General features: G+C 53.6%; 1 protein-coding gene and 1 long non-coding RNA gene across 5 annotated transcripts in view; one reads left to right on the forward strand and one right to left on the reverse strand.

The window, feature by feature from the left end:
* The window catches only part of LOC127036191 (uncharacterized), a 59,809-nt gene that overhangs the window by 19,216 nt on the left and 20,892 nt on the right, over positions 1 to 19,701 (forward strand). Inside the window, exon 3 of one of the 2 annotated variants that reach the window (XR_007770039.1) lies at positions 5,905 to 7,670. The exons of the other annotated variant lie outside the window; for it this stretch is intronic. This is a non-coding gene — a long non-coding RNA (uncharacterized LOC127036191). Of the gene's footprint in view, positions 1 to 5,904; positions 7,671 to 19,701 lie in introns of those variants that run through there. 2 annotated transcript variants of the gene reach the window in all.
* The window catches only part of SH2D3C (SH2 domain containing 3C), a 48,998-nt gene that overhangs the window by 15,818 nt on the left and 13,479 nt on the right, over positions 1 to 19,701 (reverse strand). For 2 of the 3 annotated variants that reach the window (XM_050926858.1, XM_050926859.1), the window contains one exon: positions 19,620 to 19,659. In XM_050926858.1, the coding sequence (XP_050782815.1) occupies positions 19,620 to 19,659 (40 nt within the window). Of the gene's footprint in view, positions 1 to 11,273; positions 11,375 to 19,619; positions 19,660 to 19,701 lie in introns of those variants that run through there. The other variant, XM_050926860.1, reaches the window with a different exon arrangement.

The following is a 19,701-nucleotide window of genomic DNA, read 5'->3' on the forward strand; positions in this document are numbered from 1 at the left end:
GCTGGGCTCTCCAATATACCAGCGCAGCATCTCAAAGGAGTTGCTCTGGATTTACACCTGTGCAGCTGAGTGTGCCACTGGGCGTCCCATTGCATTATTTTGCACAACACACACTCATGCAGGCTTCTCTTGTATAGACAGAACCTGGAGCACCACTTAATACAGGCATGACCCACAGCCCTGCAGTTCAGGGTTAGTCGCACATTCTGGGCCAGCACTGAAATATTAGTTCCAAAGGCTTTGGCAGTAACACATACTCAGCACCCTTTTTTGGAAGGCAGTGCTATCTAGTGCAGCAGGGCATGGGAGTTAAGACTCCTGGGTTCCATTCTCATTTACCACCTCAGGCAAATCATGCCACCTCAGTTTCCTCATCTGTAATGCGGATACAATACCCATTTTGTCCAGTTAGAAATTACTCAGATGGGGTTCCCACCACTTCATATAAGAGTCTGAAGCATCTCACTATTACAAAGTTTCCTTTGTTTAATTTCCACCTTTTCCTCCTCCTTATTATACCTACTGGCCCGTATTCCCAGGTACAATGATGCAAGTCCACTGCAATCCAGGGTGTAACTGACAGCAAAGTCTGGCTCACTCCATCAGTTAGAGGTTTGAAGCCTCTTGTCATGCCTTTTGATTATGAGATGCTAAATGCTAAACACACCGAATAACTCTGATTGCCACATCCATTTATGGCTAGGGTCTCACATTCCTACTCTGATAGAACTCCCATTGAAACCAATGGGGATTTGAAAATGTGGTTCTATTCCCTCCATGTCTCTGATCTGGATACATAGTATAAAGGCTGCCCTGCCCCAGCACCGGCAGAGTTCACTGAGGCCTTTGGTGGCTGAAGTTAGAAGTGAACCACTAGCCATGGTCCAGCTGGCAGGATATTAAAGGGTCACACATACACATCCACAGGCAAATGCTTGACACCTGCACTTGCATGACAGCTGGCCTTGGTTCGTTAGAACGTTGCCCGCATGCCCACCACCTTCCTGTCTGCTCTCCTTCCACTCCTTCTGTTGCCACAGGTCTACGTGCTCTCCAGACCTTCTCTGTAGGTTAGCTCCTTTATCCGTTCCTGCCCTAGTTCTTTTTACATCTGTCACCATCCACCCTCTCCTTTCTTAGTAGAGCGCGTCACTCCGTCTCAGCTCTCCAAGCACCTTTCTGGTGGGCTTTTCTCACTCTGGCCAGAGCCTGGAAGCCACATTACAGTGAGTATGGCTTCTCTTCTGCTGATGAAGCTTTCTCCTGCCTCTCTATCCTGGACCATAGGGAAGCCTTTGACACCATGGAGGACTCCTCCTCCTGGGTCCCTTCCATAGCTGTGTAGCATATCGAGTGCTCTCTGGTCACGGATCTGGTCCTACCTATCAAACTCTTTCACTGGTGGAGATGCCTTCTTTACGGAGTCCCAGAAGGTTCATTTCCTCCTCCTGCTCTCTACCACCTCAATCCTTTTTCTGTTTTTTTAACCTGAAACATCTCTACCCTGACAATACTCAATGCTCCATCTCTTGACACCTTTAATGATTCCTCCCCATCCATCTTGACCAAGTAAACTTGTGGTTTCCTCCCAGCTTCCTTCAGCTAATTGTCTCAGGCAGACTGTTCTCTCTTGGGCAATCAGACCTCCCATGTACCTTCCACGTAGGCATCATCTTAAACCACAAGCTTTCCATCTGCAAATCTGCCTGTCATCACCTCCCAGGCATTCCCTCTGTGTACAGTATGTCACCTCTGCTAAAGTCCCGAGCCAAGCTTTCATCTCCTCTTACAGCCCCATTCTCTAGGGCTTCCCCAGCTACCTCGAGTACACAGACGCATGATTACACCTTCCTAGCCTCTGCTCTGCTGGCACCATGTTCATTTGTCCTGGAACTGGAAAACTGCCCTTCTCGTTTTGAACTCCACCCTGGGCTTGCCGTAGCTAATCCACAGACCTTTCCACTCCATGCTCAACAGGAACTTGCCTTCTTTCTGTCCCCAAGCCCACCTCTGCATGCACTAGTTGCTTGTGGTGCAAGCGACTTCTGCTCTGCAGCCACGGCCTTCTGAAACAGCTGCCTTCTCTCTTGCTCCATGCAGCCTTCCTCCTGATTTAAAGTCTCTTCTCCCTTTCCTCTGTCTCTGACATTTTATTTGAACTCTCCAGACTCAAACAACAGTTACCGAGTATTTTGGGGATCCTAGATACAGCCTCAGACCAGAAGGGGCCAACTGCAGACCTGTCACCAGCAGGTGAAACTCCATTGATTTCAGGGGATCTGGACTGCTCACAGCAGTTTCAACTTCAGCCCTATGCTGTATGCTCTGTGAAGCTGTCCTGTACTGTACTGACATTCCCCAGAGTATCCCACAATCCTTTGCACTGGCACGGGCTCCAACCAGATCCCACACACCAGACCCTTTCTTCTCCCACCTGCTGGTGGCTCCTGGGAACCTGCAGCAGAGTGCTTGCGGTGAGCCCTGCACAATGCCGGAGCCCTCGAGACATGGCACCACATGTGTCTGCCTGTGCTCAGAAATGTCTCTACCACTGGGCTGGAACATTGGATGTAATTCCTCTGACAGCACTGGGGCCCAATCCTGTGAGGTTCAGAGCACTCAGAACTCCCACTGACTTGAGGGGGAGTGGCAGGTATCCTGCAGGCTCCCCATAGCCGGGGCTCTCCTGCCTTCAAGTCCTTAAACACACAGGCAAAGCCATTCAACACAGCTGAACTTTATTAGCAATGAACGGTAGCCAGGGGATGCAGCCAAAGTCCAGCTCCCTCCCAGGGGGCCTAGGCCTGAGCAGATACTGTTGCCATGACAACCCCATCCTCTGACACGGAGCCGCCCGCATCTCTCCATGTGAGTGGCAGCAGCAGCTTGTTCATGGTGGCTCCCTCCCCTGCAGCAAAGGCTCCCAATAAAACACCTCCCAAACTAGCTTCTAGGGCAGAAGGGGATGCAGAGCGGAAGGATGTGCACTCAGGTGCAGCCTGCAGGGCCCATCTGGCAGTACATGATCCACACAGAGGGGATGGAGCGGTGGGGGTTTGGGGGGATCCTATTGAAGTCACTAGTGCCTGAGAGTGGGAGGGCTCGGGGGGGGGGCAGGGGTATGTGGAATTGGTGGTTATGCCCTTTCCATCCCCTCTATTCTCTGCTGATGCAGCCACTCTCAGAGCTGCCTGAAGTGGGGGAAAAACAGCTCTCCAGGCTATTTCATTCCTGCTTTAGTTTCCTCCCCTTCCCAGGGGTACCTTGGAAAATAACAGGGAGATGTATTGAGAAATGGGGGTAATCCAGAGCAATGGGGGGGGTATGGGAGTGACCACAGCTCAGCATGCACAGAGGAACAAGAGGAAGAGCTGTTGAAGGTCAGAAAGTGCCAGCAAGAGCTTTTTCAAAGCTGTTTGCTGCCTAGAATTAGTCATTGCATCATTTAGCTAGGAGAATGGCCCTTCCCTCTCCCATTAGCTTGCTCCAGAGATCTCTCTCCAACCCCCTCAGGCACACACCTCATTCTCGCCAGAGAGACTCTGGGAGGCTCTTTAACCTTTGCCACTAACCTAAATAGACAGACAGTCAATGGACTGCATGGGCACGTGCAGCAGAGCCCCCCAAGATCCCATCACAACATCCACACAATGAAAACTTCTCCCCTGCCCTCCTTCCCGGAAATACAGCAGGACCCACACCACAGTACGTTAGGCTTGTGGGGTCAGCTCACCCCATCTACAGTGGGAGCATGCTATCTCACCCCTCAGTGCATCAGTTCCCCCTGCAGGCGATAGCCATCTCCCCCTCAACCCCCCCATGCACCCCACCCACCTTATCCCCGATGTACCCTTACACATGGCAAACCACAGGGATGCAGCACCTGGTGTGATGGGGCACCAACTTGGGTGGCAGCAAGATGCTACCACAATATCAATGTTCAGTAGCAATCATCCAGAAATATGTAAAAGCAAGGAATAATTGAGAGAAGTATGTTTGGTCTATTTCAGTCTGTTTTATAAGAAACTGGCATTAGTCAGCCTGAGGACCTCCAATGTTATGCCCGCAATAAATAGATTAGTCTTGGATTTGTTTCCCCCTCCCCCCCCAGATTAGTGACTGTTCCAGCCAATACCGTACATGTGGGCTTTCCCCAAATCCTCACCATCCACATATGCAAATAAGCAGGAGAACAAAACCAAACAGGCCCAGCCAAGCAGCACCCACTGTCCCTGAGACTGGATTTGGCCAGGAGCCAGGACAGCGTTAGTGCTGTTGGCCAGGTGGTAAACTAGCAGAAAAGAAGGGAAAGTGTTGAATGAGCAGGAGACTCTTGCATTGGGGTGGGTATGTTTGTGAGCAGAGAGCACCCTGAGCTGCCCCGCTGATTGGATGGAGAGATCCCACCATTGCAGGGGCTCTGCCATGCTTTCCAGCCCTGTGCTGTCCCTGGATGGCCTTGTCTACACTAGAGTGTGCTGCATGAGCCACCACTTGGTCCCCTTTGCACGCCTGTGACGCGCTGTGCAGATGTGCTAGCAGTGCACCATTTGCATTAGACATGCTTGGAATCAGGCCGCATGGTCCTTCCGTGTGCAGTGCCAGCAAGGATGGGGATTGCTGGTGTGAGCATCATTGGTGTATGCGGCCCTCCTTCTCCCACAGTGCACCTGTCACTGCTTAAATTGCCTGTCTGGTCTGCCTTCTGCACAGGGTCACGTGTGCCAGAAGCCATGTGCACAACCAGCCCTGTCCACACCATGGAGTTATGCACCATTATCCCAGCAATCAGCTTGATTCCGCCTCCGTCACTAGCACGCCTCAGAGGAGGCCTTCCCATGAGCATGCTGCCAGCTGGCCAGGAGCCGACAAGCAGGCGCTGGCAAGATGAGGAGATCCAAGGCCAGCTGAATGCTGTCACAGGAACACTCTGGTGTGTAACCGGGCATTGTGGTTGACTAGCTGAGAAGGGCAGCACCCAGAGCAGTTAGCAATGCCAAGAGATCAAGAGACTTACGGTCCAGCACAAGGACAATAACAGTACATCTGGTGCAGGGTAAAGAACGTGCCTGTTCCATAAGTAGCTGGACCAAGTGCTTGGCACTTGCCTTTCCATGCACCCTAGTATGCTACTAGAGAGCATGGAGGCAGTTCGCAGCACAGTGGGGAGGAAGGAGGAGGTGAAACAGTCACGCCAGAACTAGACAATAGTGCCGCAGACATTACCAGGATCTGCTCGGGGCGTCCAACACAGCAGCCATGCTGGCTCAGCAGGAGGAACAGAACCTTCTGCCCAAGCTATATGGGGGCTGAGACAGTCTTCTAGGTTCCTGGGAATGCTGCCATTACTGCTTGCAAGAAGGCAGGGGAGTCCTCCTCTCCCAGCTTCCCTCTCCCTCAGCTATCCGCCCCCGTCCCCGCACAACATAGTGCCGGGTGCCGAATGCTGTCAGCCAGATGAGCGGGTTAGTTCCCCAGGGTTGGCATCCCCCACAGTAGTAGGCCAGCTTCCAGCCGGGGTGAGAATGCTCAGTTTGGCGACTGGCTGAGCCATGCCATTCGGCTGGACTAGAAGGGGCAGAGAGAGGCTGAGAATCAGAGAATTTTATTGAAAGGAATTACATGGGGGACCTGTAGCCAAGACACTTATACTCCATTTTCTCGTTCCGCCCTGGGCCAGACATGGCAATAAGAGACACGTTTCTCTTACCCACTTGCAGTCCCATTTCATTCTTTCTACCTTATGCATGAAAAACAGTCCTGGGCGTATTTTCTATGTACAACTAGTTCAGGCCATGAGAGTTAACTTATATCACATGTCATCCTGCTGTCAGGCACAAGATACCTTTTTATCAGTCTAGCAGAGAGAATTAATCTTAGCCCTGATTTCCCCCTCGCCCCCAGATACTCAGCAGTTGTGTCTGAAAATGCAAATCAGTTGCAGGAGTAATGCATGTTTCCATCAAACCCCGCAGAACTTCCTTTAGTCTCTCCATCCAGGGAGTGGTTTGTTTGATATGATCCATGAGAGTAACCCTAATTTCCTCATGAACTCAAGAATTGCCTGACAGTCCCTTGCTGGGACTCTCTGCACAGGGATGCTGTCAACTCCATCACTTCTTTTTCTTTGTAGCACCTGCTACAGATGTGGGGCCGGAGGACGCGATCCATGGTAGAACGGCTAAGCCCAAGGACCAGGAAAAGCAAGAGAGACCAATACTTGGGACACATAGGGGGATGTGAGAAAGGTCTTGGAGTGAATGATGGAAGGAGGTAAAAATGACGCCCGCTTTAAGAGACTGGACAGGTTCAAGCAGAAGTGGAATGAGAGGGGAAGGAGACCTGAGACCAGGCAATTCTAATGAGAGCTTTTCAAGGACTTGGGCATCACATTGAACCTAATAACTGGGCCCTGCACCTGCCAGATACAGGTTAATAGTGCTCTTTGGAGCACCTCCTACTCTCCAGCTCCTTCATAGCCCTTACTCCAGGTATTGCACCCCTCTGCCACAGTCACCTAAGAGGACTAGAATCCCCAGTTAGATGGGCAAGATGCACCTGTAAAATATTGTTACCACTGTTTCTGTAACTACGTTACTCTTGTTTGCCATTGAAGCCGGCCTGAATTTTTGTTTGTGTATAATAAAGTAGAATCTGGGAGAATGATTGTGCTCATTACACAGGCTATCATACTGGCCTTTAATACCAAAACCAACAACAGTTCACTCCTCCATTCCATCTAGGAATGAAGCCACACATCCTGAAGGAGTGCCCACTGGTACAGAACGCACCAGTCCATCTGTTTAGCAACACAGGTCACTGAACACCTCACTCAAGTACACCACTCCCTGCACTGGCTCCCCATGGAGGTCAGACTCCAGTTCAAGGTCTCTGCCTTGATGTTCAAAGCCCTCTTTTGGAATTGCTCATGGCTACATGACCTCTCATGGCAGCTGTGTTCCACTGGAACAATGAAACATGAGTGTGGGATGGGGGGAGGCTCTGTAATGTTAGGGGGCTGTACTGTGGAATAGCAGTTCGTGCAACTGCAGATAGTCGTGTGGATGTGGGGCAAAGCTGAAGCCAAGTCAGCATGGCTATGGTGGACATGTTGCAGTGTTGGTACTTAGATGGACACTATGCTACTGGTTCAGTCTCTAGTGTAGACACAGCCAGGGCGTGTGTCTGCACATCCATCTATCTAGATATTAGTTATTCTCACTCCAAGGCTGCAGCTGCATCCCTTTGCTGAGCTGCCATTGGTCAGAAATGATGTCATTGCCTCCAGTGCTGGATGGCAGTGCATTGCTATTGGTGGAGGGGCAGAGATGCTGTTGTCAGCTGGAAAGGCTCTAGTCATTCATGTGGAGTTCAGTGCGTATTCACTCTGTGGGCTTGGACACAGATGGAGATAAAGATCTGGCAGAGCCAGGTGAGCACTTGGGGCTCACTTTTAACCCTGCATAGCTGGGACATAATGCCATATCCCCTGCAGCATCCTAGCAAGAGAGACTGTAGCTGGTTTAACTCTTGCAGTGCAGGTCAGAGTGCCTAAAGCACTTTTCTTTAACCCATGCACTGATGAGCCAGAGCTGTATGTCCTGTGGATGTTCCCTCCAGATTCCTCAGCAAGGCTCTGCAACAATCAAAAGAGCTGTCCCCAGAAAATCCTGCCCAGGTTTTACACTGAGCCCCGTGCTTGCATTGGCATGGCTTTTAGGATTTAGACTGCTCCCTGCGTACACTCAGGCAGTGCAGACAGGATCACTAAAGCTCAGAGGGCCATACCTCACAGGTCTGGAGAGTCCTCCTGATTTAAGGAGCTCCAAGTTACCTGGGACATAAGCAGTGAACTTGTGATATGGTGCCTACCCCACATCGCTGATGAGAGGACTGAAGAGGCCACACAATCAACCCACCTGGTTGCACCTGGAGGGTTGGCCAGGCCTAATTAATGATGAAACCCAGCTGGGGAGGGACTGTGATGCTATAAACAGAGGAAGTGTAGCACATAAAGGGGGAAGGGGTGGGGGTGCAGGTGGGAACTCTGCAACTACTCTTTTGGTAGTAGGGAGGGATCAGGCCAATAAGATCAGGCTCCTGGAGGATGAAGACAAAGACTTGGTAGGAATACATCCAGGGAGCTAGTAGCAGGGAGTCTGTGGAATGACTCTTCACTGCCTGCACTAGGGTCCCTGGACTGGAGCCTAGTGTGGAGGGTGGGCTTGCATTTCCCCTGCCAGCCCCTGGTAAGGTGGTACAAAGCCCAGGAAAAGGGTGTACAACCTACTGGGCTCAGATTCAAGAGTGGCAGACCAGGAAGAGGGATTAGACACTTGTTTGTTTCCCTGTTATGGGAGAGACATCATGTGACTCAGCTGAGGGGCTGAATCCTGAGAAGTAGACCACCCCAGGGTCAGACTGGCTGTTAATAGGGGCTACTACAGGAGAAGATGCTGTACACTGTGCCCAGCCAGGAGGGAGCATGCCAGCAGTAAGTCATCCCTTCCACAAAGCTCTTGGGTTTGTCTTTTTCTAACCCATCCTGTACTAATTACTCTCCTCTGAATTTCCAGTCAAATACAGCTGGACTCTTACAATGCTCTGTTCCACTCCTGTCATTTGCCAGACACCTGGTGTATCCTTGGTGTGATGGGAAACAGATATGGCAGGGACCTACTTCTCCACTGCTTGCTACTGCCCCAGCACCAACACAGGTAGTATTTCACACCTGCTCTGCACAAGTGTAAGTGGTGACATCAGGTGTACCGTGGTGGAGCCAGGGCCTGGCTCCTTGACCCCCAAGCATCCTTTAGCTGAAGTCAGGCCCAGGCTAAGCAGCTGAACTTCAAACCATAGAGACTTTTTGGTGTAAATCTCTAGCTGATGCAGGGTGGGTTCTTGCCAAAAGGCTGTCTGGAAGAAGTGTCTTTCTTTTAAGAAGGGATTTAAATGCACTCTTGCACATAGTGAGCTGCAGGGAAGAGGGTGCCTTCCCCTTCTCTCTTTTTCCCCCCCCCCCTCCCACCCAGGGCCAATGGTGGTAGTGGAGTACTGGTAACACCTGGTAGAAGCATTGTGTGTCTGATTTGGGTGTCTTAGGTTTTGGATTGTATTTGCTCACCAGCCAACCTAAACACAGTACATTGACAACGCTGCTGTAACATGTCAGCTTTGCTCTTCCTATGTCTCTGACTGCCCAGTATGTTGCATGGTGTCATAGGCAGACCCGCTGGGTTGGGCAGCAAGTGACAGAAAGGAAGTGACAAAGGCAGGGGGCAAAGAGGCTTTTCTTATGAGGCTCAGACTCTGTTGCTTTTTTGGGCTGTGTGTGGGGAAAAATACTCCTTATAAAAGCCTAGAAACTGGGGGTTCTATACTCAGTTTAGCTTGTATTCAGCTAATCCAGTTTGGTGAAGGGGAGAGAGAATGGCTGAAGGGAAAAGTTGCTTGAAAACAGGACCAAATGTGGAGTATTCCTCAGTAGTGTTTGTAGTCCAGTTGAGGTCAGGGCCCTGTTGTGTTAGGTGCTGTACATGCCCCTAGTGGGAGAGTGCCCCTACTTCAGAGAGTTCACAGTCCAGCCTAACTAGATAAGGCAAAGTGGGGAGGAGACAGGAGGGATGATTATTCCAATCTTACAGCTGTTGTCAACCCACAATGAAATACTGCTTAAAAAACTGGCCTCATGCTATTGGGGAAGGGATTTTGGTTTTTGAGTCCCAACCAGACTGATTCATTTTTCATGAAATTGTATTTAAAAAAACCCTGTCAGACAAAACAGAGCATCTTCTCCCCCTCCCCCAGGCTCTCTCAGGGCTCTGGAGCCCTCCAGCACCATCCCTGCTGCCAGTGCAGGTACCCAGCAAGTGGCACACGCATGCATTAGGACCTGGCTACTTTCCCTGCTGCATCCCTGTGGCAGGCAGCTGCTGCTGAGCCTGCAAAGCAGATTGGCTGTGTCTGAAAGCAGGGGGAATCCTCACCGCTCCCCCAGCCGGGGTGTGGGCAGCACATACAAGGAAGCAACTGCAGCAGGAGAGGGGGCTAGACTTAGCTCCCAGTCCCTGACCTGACTTTGTTGTGCCAGGTGAGCTTTTGCAGTCCTGTCTGCCCATCTGGATTGCTCAGCAGGGCGCTGCAGAGCAAGTGGCTGCAACAGGGTTAGCACTAGCCTGACTCAGTCGCTCTCCAGAGCCAAGTGGGGCCAACAAGTGCTGAAGGCAGGGACAGATCTGCATCACCAGTGGGGAACAGACCTAGCTGGCCCCCTGCTGCTGACACAGGCTGGTAAGAAAGGGGGAAGAGTTGATGATTAAGCCCCAAGAGCTATGTTCCTCAAAGCAGCAGCCAAGCAAGGTTCAGCCAGGCAGTGGGGGGTGACTGACCCACTTTTCCTCACCTTTCAGCGGACAGCAGCTCCCTGCCCCCTCCCCATATCCCTGCTGGCACCTGCATTTTCTTCCTGTGCTGCCAAATCCAGCCCAGGGGGCTGCCACTGTCTCCCTGGCACTGAGACATAGGGTGTTCTGTACCCCATTTATCTGCCCCATGGCACCCTCGAGACCCAGCCAAGCATGAGGGTGATTTGTCCCCCAAACCCTGAGTCATGCTGCTCCCTCCACACCTGTGCTACCTCTCCTGCTCAGTAAATTAGGGCTGGGGACCCCTCCTTCACCCAGCTCACCACCTGCCCTACAGGGATGCCCAGCTCCAGTCCCCCCACCCCAAAAGCAGTCCCCAGTCTGAAGTGGCTAGTGGAATTGACCTCTGCCCCCTGCATGTCAGGGTCTGCACGAAGGGGTGCCCAGCTCCAGCACCATCCCCCTGACCCCAAGAGTGAGTGCCCAGCCCTGTGCCCCACAGGCCAGCCAGTGTCCCCAGCTGCCCCCTGCTATGCCTGCCCCCCACACCAGCCAGTGTCTCCTGCTGCCAGCTTCCTCATGCCCCAGAGCAACCAGCCAGTGTCCCCTGCTGCCCTGCCATGCCCAGCCCTGTGCCCCACGCCAGCCAGTGTCCCCTGCTGCCCTGCCATGCCCAGACCCAGCCCTGTGCCCCACGCCAGCCAGTGTCCCCTGCTGCCCTGCCATGCCCAGACCCAGCCCTGTGCCCCACGCTAGCCAGTGTCCCAGGCTGCTCCCTGCCATGCCCGGCTCCATGCCCCACAGCAGCCAGCCAGTGTCCCCTGCTGCCAGCTGCCCCCTGCCATGCCCGGCTCCATGCCCCACAGCAGCCAGCCAGCCAGTGCCCCCCGGCTGTGCCCAGCCCCTCACCTGCACTTGCATGAAGGATCCCCGGTAGAAGCAGCAGGCGGCCGCCGACAGGGCACTCCAGAGGCTGCACCGCTCGGTCATGGCGCCTCCCCGGGGCCCGGCGCTGCAGCCAGCACCGGCCCCCGCTGCACCTGCCGCTCCCGGGTCCCTCCCGCAGCCGCCGCGGCCGGGCTTCAATTTCAGCCGCTTCCCCGATTACCTCATCCCTTGTCAGGCTGGGGGCGGGGCTCGGGCTCGGCTCCGCCCCCGGCCCGCCCCCACCCAGCCCGGAGCCCGCGGAGAGCCCTGCCAACCCCAGCTGGGACCCCCCCCTCCCACCACGGGTGCCCGGCTCACCTAGAGCCTGCCGCCCCCCCCCGGACCCTGCTGGCACTGGCACCCCCCACCCCCACAGGGTGCCCGGCCTCCCCCGGAGCCTGCCGCCCCCCCCACCCTCATGGGGGCGCCCGGCTCACCTGGACCCTGAGCCCCCCCTCCCCACCAGCCCCGCCCCCCGGAGCCTGCCGCCCCCCCCACCCTCACGGGGGCGCCCGGCTCACCTGGACCCTGAGCCCCCCCCTCCCCACCAGCCCCGCCCCCCGGAGCCTGCCGCCCCCCCCCACCCTCACGGGGGCGCCCGGCTCACCTGGACCCTGAGCCCCCCCCTCCCCACCAGCCCCGCCTCCCGGAGCCTGCCGGCTCCCCCCCATCCCCACGGGGCGCCCGGCTCACCTGGACCCTGCCGGCCCCCACCCTACGCTTGGGGGGCGCGGCGCCCTGTGGTGGTGGGGCTAGCAGGGTGGGGGGGGCGGGCGCCCCCGTGGGGGGGGGCTGGCAGGCTCCAGGGGAGCCCGGGCACCTCCCAGCCCATCCCTGCCTCCCGGCGGCTTCCCACCCCGCTATCCCCCATGGATCTCTAGCCAATCACATTGCAGGGCATCTTTGCCTTTCCACAGGGCACCTCATCCAGATCTGCCAGTCCCTCTGCTACAGCCAGGAGGCCCAGCTGCCCCATGCAGGATAGTCTCCCACACTGGCTGGCTAACAAGCCTCCAAGAAGGGGTGGTTCACAGGGGACACGCTCTGAGAAGGGAGCCAGTTTTAATTGGCACCAGCTCTGTTTTCTCACATTTACACTCTAATCAAAGGAGTAACTAAACCCAGGGGGGAGGAAGGGGACTCTGGTTCACACCTTGTTTAACCCTCTCCAGCCCAGGCACCCCTCACCCAGGCCCATTCACACGTCCCTGTATTCCAATGCCCCCCTGCCAAGCATAATCCCCTTCGATTCAACAAACTCCACTGGCACATCAAGGGAGACACCTCCAACCAAACTTAAACTGTACCAGCCGATCTCTGCCCACAGCAGGGGCTCACAGTGATAATGGGCCTGTGTGCTGGGGGCCAAATTCATCCCTAGTGTCATGCAAGTGGCTTCTATGGAGTAACATCCGGAATGCTTTTGGCCTCCAGGGTCCATTTGGTACCGTTGATTTTTTCTTCCCTAGCCCCATAGGCCAGGCATATTCCTGCCCTCTCTTTGGGTTCTCTCCAAACTAGGCTGATGTTTGGTTGGTTGGTTTTCCCTTCACTCTTTAATGGGTGGTTTCTTAGCTTGCTCTGGAGAAAGGAAACCTGGCCCTGGGAGAGGCACAGGTCCCAGCCAGCAGGAAGCCACTCCTCTGCGCAGCTGCCATCAGTGTCAGCTGCCCTGTATTGAAAGCAAAACTTAGGGTCCCATTTGGTTATCCAAGGGAAATCAAATCTTAGGCTGCAAGGTGGCTTGCAAGGAATGGGAGGAATTCTCTACCCATCCTGTAACCCAGCGCGTGGGGCATCCTAGGAGGTTCTCCACTTTCTCCTGAGTGGTTCTGTTTTGCTGCTGCCAGCTTTAGACTAGATAGATCAGAGCAGGATTAGCGGCCCAGATGGATCAAAACTTTGGGAGTGAGAGGGCAGGTGTGTGGGAGAGGATAGGGGAGAAGGATGAGCCTGCAAGTTACTTACAAACATCTGGAGTGCCAAATGCTGCAGGGAGATATTATAATCCCCACCCATGCAATTGCCAATCATGCCCCCATCCCCAAAGTCCCAGGAAGCACATGCACCTGGGCAGAAGTGCTTGGTATTTAACAGTAGGTGTTTATTGCTGCCTTGAAGGAGCTAGGTAACTGCTAACACACAAAGATATTTCTGCTGCAGTTAACGTATGAACAGCACATTTTCTGATGTAATTAATTCAAACAAGGCCCTCGCACCCGGAGGAAAGGACAAAGCAAATGCTGCTGAAGAGACACACGTCTCCACAGTGGCAGCTCCACATAGAACCATGCGTGGGAAGATCAGAAAGGAAACGGATACAACATGGGATCTGTCTGTGGACCTGTGGCTGACTCAGTCATAGAGGTTTTGTTCTGTGATGTTTCAATAGGCAGTGCTTTTTTCCCAGTGGTGCCACCTCCTCTCTGGGACTCCTGTAAGGCGGGGAAGCTTTATCATCCCATTTCTCAGAGGAGAAACTGAGGTTCTGTGACTTGCCCGAGGTGAGACAGGAAGTCCATGGTGGAACAGGGAATTGAATCTGGGTCTTCCACATCTCAAGCCAGTGCCCTACCCATGAGATTGTCCTTTCTCCCCAGCATGGGACATGGCACATCCATAGTGTGCACTTTTCACACAAGAGGTAACTGGGGCAGGAAGAGCAGCACTGGGCAGAGTCCCAGGATCCTAGGGGCAGAGAGTGAATGGTTGGCTGTGGTGATCCAGATCTCAGCAGACTGGAGTATAGCGCCCAATGCCACGTGCTTGTGAAAATGCCATCGATGGTGGAGTGCAGCGTGTGTGTTTGAAATCTGCCACGTGAACATGGAATTGAATTCCCTTCTCGTCTTTGTTTGCTAATGGAGACAGCGACACACACACATTCCCATAGGCATTTACAGCCCTTCACTCCTGGAAGGGGAGAGCACAGGCTCCTCTTTCTTCCTGACTGAGATCGAGGGACAGAACAGATGGTGGTTTACAGGGAGACACTGAACTGAAAGAATCTGATTGTGATTCGTCTTCCTGAAAAGCCTGTTCCTCCTTGAAGGATTTTGTTGCTTTTCTTAGACAGAGCTGGCGCTTTGGCAGGACTCAGCTCTTCTCTGGGAAAGCAGCGCTGGTTGATACAGCCCTGAGCTCCTATGCTGGGGGGTACATAACCTATGTCTAGCTATCTCCCATCTCTTCTCTGCCTGCCTTTCTAGGGCCAGGCCTGATTTGTGCCACAATGCAGCTCTCTGAAGAGCCTGGGATTGCATACAGAGTGAAATCAGATTGCATGCAGAGTGACATGTGGATTGTAGCCTGCAATTCTGGCCTTCAGCACTCCCCCTTTTCACAGTACCAGCCATTCCCCTGGGCCTTGGGGGGCCTGTCTCTTCCTCAGAATGGGAAGGGGAGTAGTCAGGGCTCAAAGTGGGCCAGACCAGGACCGTAGCACTCTGCACGTTTATTAGTGACCACACAGGGTGTAAGCAATGCAGATTTGTGCCTGTCCTGTCCAATGGGATGCCAGCCACCCCCTGTTCCACTGGCCCCCCTGCTGTCCAGCGTTTACACTAGCTCAGGTGGCATGGGGTTTGCTACTTGACTGTGTCACTTCTGCGCTGCTGCTGCACGCAGCAGCGCATCAGCCAGTGGTAGCAGCTGCTCCCACATCAGAACGAAACTGTGAATGAGAGCAAACAGAGCCAGCAAATAAAGCACTCTGCTCCCTTGGGGACACTGGCACGCTCACTTTTGTATGCCCAGGGCTCCTCAAGGGACGCTGCCCAGCCTGCCTGCTTTTTCACGCTAGCAACCTGGACTCTAAATAGATTCAGCAAGCAGACCTGGGTTCTGGGCTGCAGTCTAAGTGCTCCATCCTTGCTCTGCTTGGCTGCATGGGAACCTGTTGGGGCTTCATTTCCCAGTCCAGATGCTCTCCATGGTGCTGGTGAATGGACTGGGCTGTGAGAACAGCTCTGGTGGTAGCAGGAGCAAACCCACCGGGGGTTAAGAGCTGATGAAAAGTCAGCCCCAGCCAGGTTTTGTAGTCAGTGAGTGCCAAGCTTGGCCCATTCTCTTAGGAACTCTAGGCTTTGCTAGCACTGAACTGTGCCTGCACCTTTATTCGCAGGGTGTAAGCCGGGAGGTGTGCATGCTCCCTCCTCTGTCTCTTTCTCTCTCTCTTTCTTTGCTTGGTTGCTGCAGAACAGCTGGGCTGCTTCATTCTATTCGCTTATCACTTTACTTGCACCACAGTCAGACATACAGAAATCTGAGTCCCTGAGAATCAGAGTTGTACCAATGCAGATCCCCAACAGGCCAGCGCAGCTACCCTGTTCCCAGTCGTACCTCTTTCTGAGAGAGGCTGGAGCTGGGAGCTCTCCCACAACTACTGCAGCTCCACCATTCCCTCCAGCGACTCCTGCTGGGGACCCCCATTAGCTGGGTGCTCTCCCACAGGCAGTACTAGTGCACCACTGTTTGCAGTGACACCCGCAGGGAGAAGCTGGGACTGAAGGATCTGATCTGGTCACAGGAGGTGGGGGAGTGATGATGGGGAAGCAGGACAGCTAGCAAAAGGTGGTCGGCGCGTCTAGGTTACGTGGAGCCAGCGCTGGAGGCAGACCAATGTCCCTCACCGGTGGAGAAGACATGGCTATGCAGTTAGGTTTATTATGGCCATTTGGACTGGCAATGCCTTTACCCCATAGCAGCTGGGAAGGGGAATCTCTGTAGAAAGGAATTCCCCTCTGCCTGGAATTGACACTGCTCTCTTGCTGGAATGAGAGAACACCAGTTGTCCCAGCTGGTAACACTCCATCCAGGAGAAGGCATTATACCCGGCAACAAAAATGATGAGGGGGCTGAGGCATATGACTTATGAGGAGAGGCTGAGGGAACTGGGCTTATTTAGTCTGCAGATGAAAAGAGTGAGGGGGGATTTGATATCAGCCTTCAACTACCTGAAGGGGGTTCCAAAGAGGATGGAGCTCGGCTGTTCTCAGTGGTGGCAGATGACAGAACAAGAAGCAAAGGTCTCAAGTTGCAGTGGGGAAGATCTAGGTTGGATTTTAGGAAAAACTTTTTCACTAGGAGGGTGGTGAAGCACTGGAATGAGTTACCTAGGGAGGTAGTGGAATCTCCATCTTTAGAGGTTTTTAAGGCCCAGCTTGACAAAGCCCTGGCTGGGATGATTTAGTTGGTGTTGGTGCTGCTTTGAGCTGGGGGTTGGACTAGAACCTCCTGAGGTCTCTTCCAACCCTAATCTGTGTGCAGCACCAGCTCCTGAAAGGGGCCCAGGACTCACTGACTTTAGGGGGGTGTTGGCTCCCAGGAGGGGAGATGAGTATCGCAGGCAGGCAGAAAGGACTAACGGCAACAGCACACGGTTCCCACCTGGGGACAATGAAATTCTCACCATGGAACTCAAGGCTGCTGGGTGCCTGGCTGAGGATCAGGCTGTCTGGGTGTGCAACTGACTTTCATCTAGATGAGAAGGTTCTGGGCACAAGGATCTTGTCTTATTTGCCTGTAAAGCACTATATACACCTGTGCCACTGTATGAATAACCACACGAGATGGGTTTCTTTGGATAAGTACATGTAGGTGACAGGTATGAGAGAAAGTCACTCCTGTGCGAAGGCCCAGCATGAAGCCTTTGCATCACTTTAGTCCGACTTAAGGCCTCAAGCTAGGGTTTAAATGGGTGCATAGGCCTCGACCTGGGCCTCTGTCCAGAATGAATACAACCTGGTGAGAATGTAAGGTGCACAGCGGCAAGTAACCAGTCTGTGCATGTAAATCTCCGCAATGGCTGTCTGTCTGTAGCTGACTCCACTAGCTCCTATCACCACAGCTGTTAGGGGATGTCTACGTGTGGAGCTGGGGGCGACATCCCCATGCTGGCTCTGTGACCTCGCACGCTAACCATCAAAGCGAATCATGGATCACCGAGCGTCAGACAACATACAAACCAGCCCAGTTCAACGCCACCCCAACAACAACTGACCCAAAGGGTAAACAAGCTCAGTCTGGACCGGAACCCTGGCAGCTGGGGGTTCTGTTGGCTCACCAAGCTGAAGGTCTTCATGGCTTATTCCCATTTCTCTCTCTTTTAGTTAGTTCGTGATTTATAAAATGTTCCCATCACTAAGGCTCTGGGTGCATGAACAACAATAATCAACGTCGGCTAAAGTGAATTCCTTCATTGCTGCCTCAGCATGTTTCCTCTCCCCCGCCCCCCCATCGTCACCATGCTCAGGACAATGCCTGTGTGAACAGAGGGGCCTCACTGGTGTCCTGATGCTGACCAAACGTGGACATAAGGAGCCAATTCTAGAGCCAAGGACTTCCTGCTTCTGGCTGTGTTGATTTCTAACCTGGGGGCTGTTAGTTGGTCTTGACTGCCCTAATGGCATGCGGCCACCCTGCCTTTTCCATACTGCTAGCTGGGAGTGGGGTTTCACTATGGAGAAAGTCAAGAACAGCTGCCTTCAAAAACTGTTCAGTGCTGGTGAAAGGTTCTGGACTGATGGTCCTACGACCTCGAGTCTTCCCCCTTAGTGATGAACAATGGCCATGCTACCGTTCCCTCTCACTGCCTCAGCCCTGACCTGTGGGGACCCCCTCCAGGAGCAGGCGCATAGCTGAGACTCCATCATCTCTGCCTCATGAACCTGCCACCTCCTGCCGCTGTCAAGATTTTCAAGAGCAGCTCCTGACTTTGGCACCCAACCGGCCACCCCTCCAAGGGACCTGATTCTTCTAGAGGCTCCACTACGGTATCTCCAGCTGGGCACCCAAAATCACTAGCCAGTTTGAACCCTGGGCCTGCGGCTGGAAATACTGACCCACTGGGAACTGGCCTGAGACAGCAGCTCATATAACAGGCCACCAAACAGACAGTGTCTGGGGGCAACTTCCATTCACTACCGAGCTGGGTTGGATTTGAATGCTGGTGTAGAGGTGAAAGACTCTCTGGCCCATGGAAAAACTCTGCATCCCCATCTCCTGAGCCAAGTATTTCCAGCCCTGCCTCTTCGAAGAGCTCCACAGGAAGCCTGCTGAAAGAGGCTCGCTCTTCCATAAAGCCAGCCATCTCCCGAGTGAATTCCTGGCACTGCGCACGGAGCCCTCAGGAATGTGACTAGTTTGCTGGAGGATAAGCAGGGTCTTTGCAGAGGATTTGGAGAGATTTGCACCAACTTTCATGTGACAGCTCGAGTGGCTGAAATGCTGCATTTCTCCTATTAAGGCTGAGTGAGGAGATGGCACCTGCCACGGCCCACACTCGCTGTGTCCCCAAGAGAGCGGACACTCCTCCCATTGGCCAGAGCATGAAACAAAGGCAGCTCCCCCTCTGAGAGCTGCCTGTGAGGAGGGAGGGGATGCCCTCTACTGTCTCCCTTTGGTGCGTCCACCTACCAGCCTCAAAGGCCTCTTGCGTCAGCAAAGTTAACTTCCAGCTGACGAGGGTTTGGCACACCAGAGATTGGTCTGAACCAAAGCCCTGGATCCAGGCCTGGGGTGCATTTGAGGCATGTTTACACTGTAACCAGAGGGGTGATTGCAGACCTACCTGAGCCAGCTTTAATCTAGCTGGGGTGGGTATTCACCACAGTGAAGTTGGAGCAGTATGGGCTTCAGCATGGCCTGTACAAGCCAACCCGGGCCCCTAGATACTTGGGTAGCTAGTCCACGCTAAACGCTGCTGCGGCTTCACTGCTGCTGGTACCTGAGTGAGCTTGGGTACGTCTACACACGCTGCCATCATATTCCATGTTGCCCAGCCCTACTCCATCTCTGAAGAGGGAATCTACAATGGGCTGAACGTGGGTTGGGAACAGGGGTGACATGCAGCTCTGGATTCACATGCAATGGCTCAGGCTTGTCTCTATCCATGAAAAGTCCTGCTGGCAGCCACAGGGTGCTCATCACCACTCTCCAGACCCCAAAAGGGAGCAGTGGGAAGCTCCTACTAGGGGAAACTCAGCCCTACATAGGCAAGGAGGATGGAGCAGTGGAAATAGCAAATGAGGTTCCCAAGCCCTGCATGCAATAAGACACCATCCACAGGCTGACATCTCAGCATCTCTCACTCTGTGATATTAATGTACCTACTGGAGCAAATGGAATAGGAGAAACAACCAACTTCCTGCAGCTCTGATGAATTTCGACAGAACATAAAGATGCTCCACTCTAGGGGCTCTTGAGAGCAGGCTGCACGCTCCGCCCTGCTGCTGGTTCTGAAACGTGGATGCAGCTGATCTTTAGAGAAGTGGGCTCGCCTGGCCAGGCAGTGAAAAGACATGCAGTAGAAAGGGGAGGGTTTCTTACCTTAACGTATTCACTGCAGGATTCCGGGCCATCAGCGGGACTAGAAGAAACCAAAAGGCGTTAATGACGATCAGAGAGTGAC

Source organism: Gopherus flavomarginatus, chromosome 17 (assembly GCF_025201925.1).
Source record: "Gopherus flavomarginatus isolate rGopFla2 chromosome 17, rGopFla2.mat.asm, whole genome shotgun sequence".
In the NCBI taxonomy this organism is placed as follows: domain Eukaryota; kingdom Metazoa; phylum Chordata; order Testudines; family Testudinidae; genus Gopherus; species Gopherus flavomarginatus.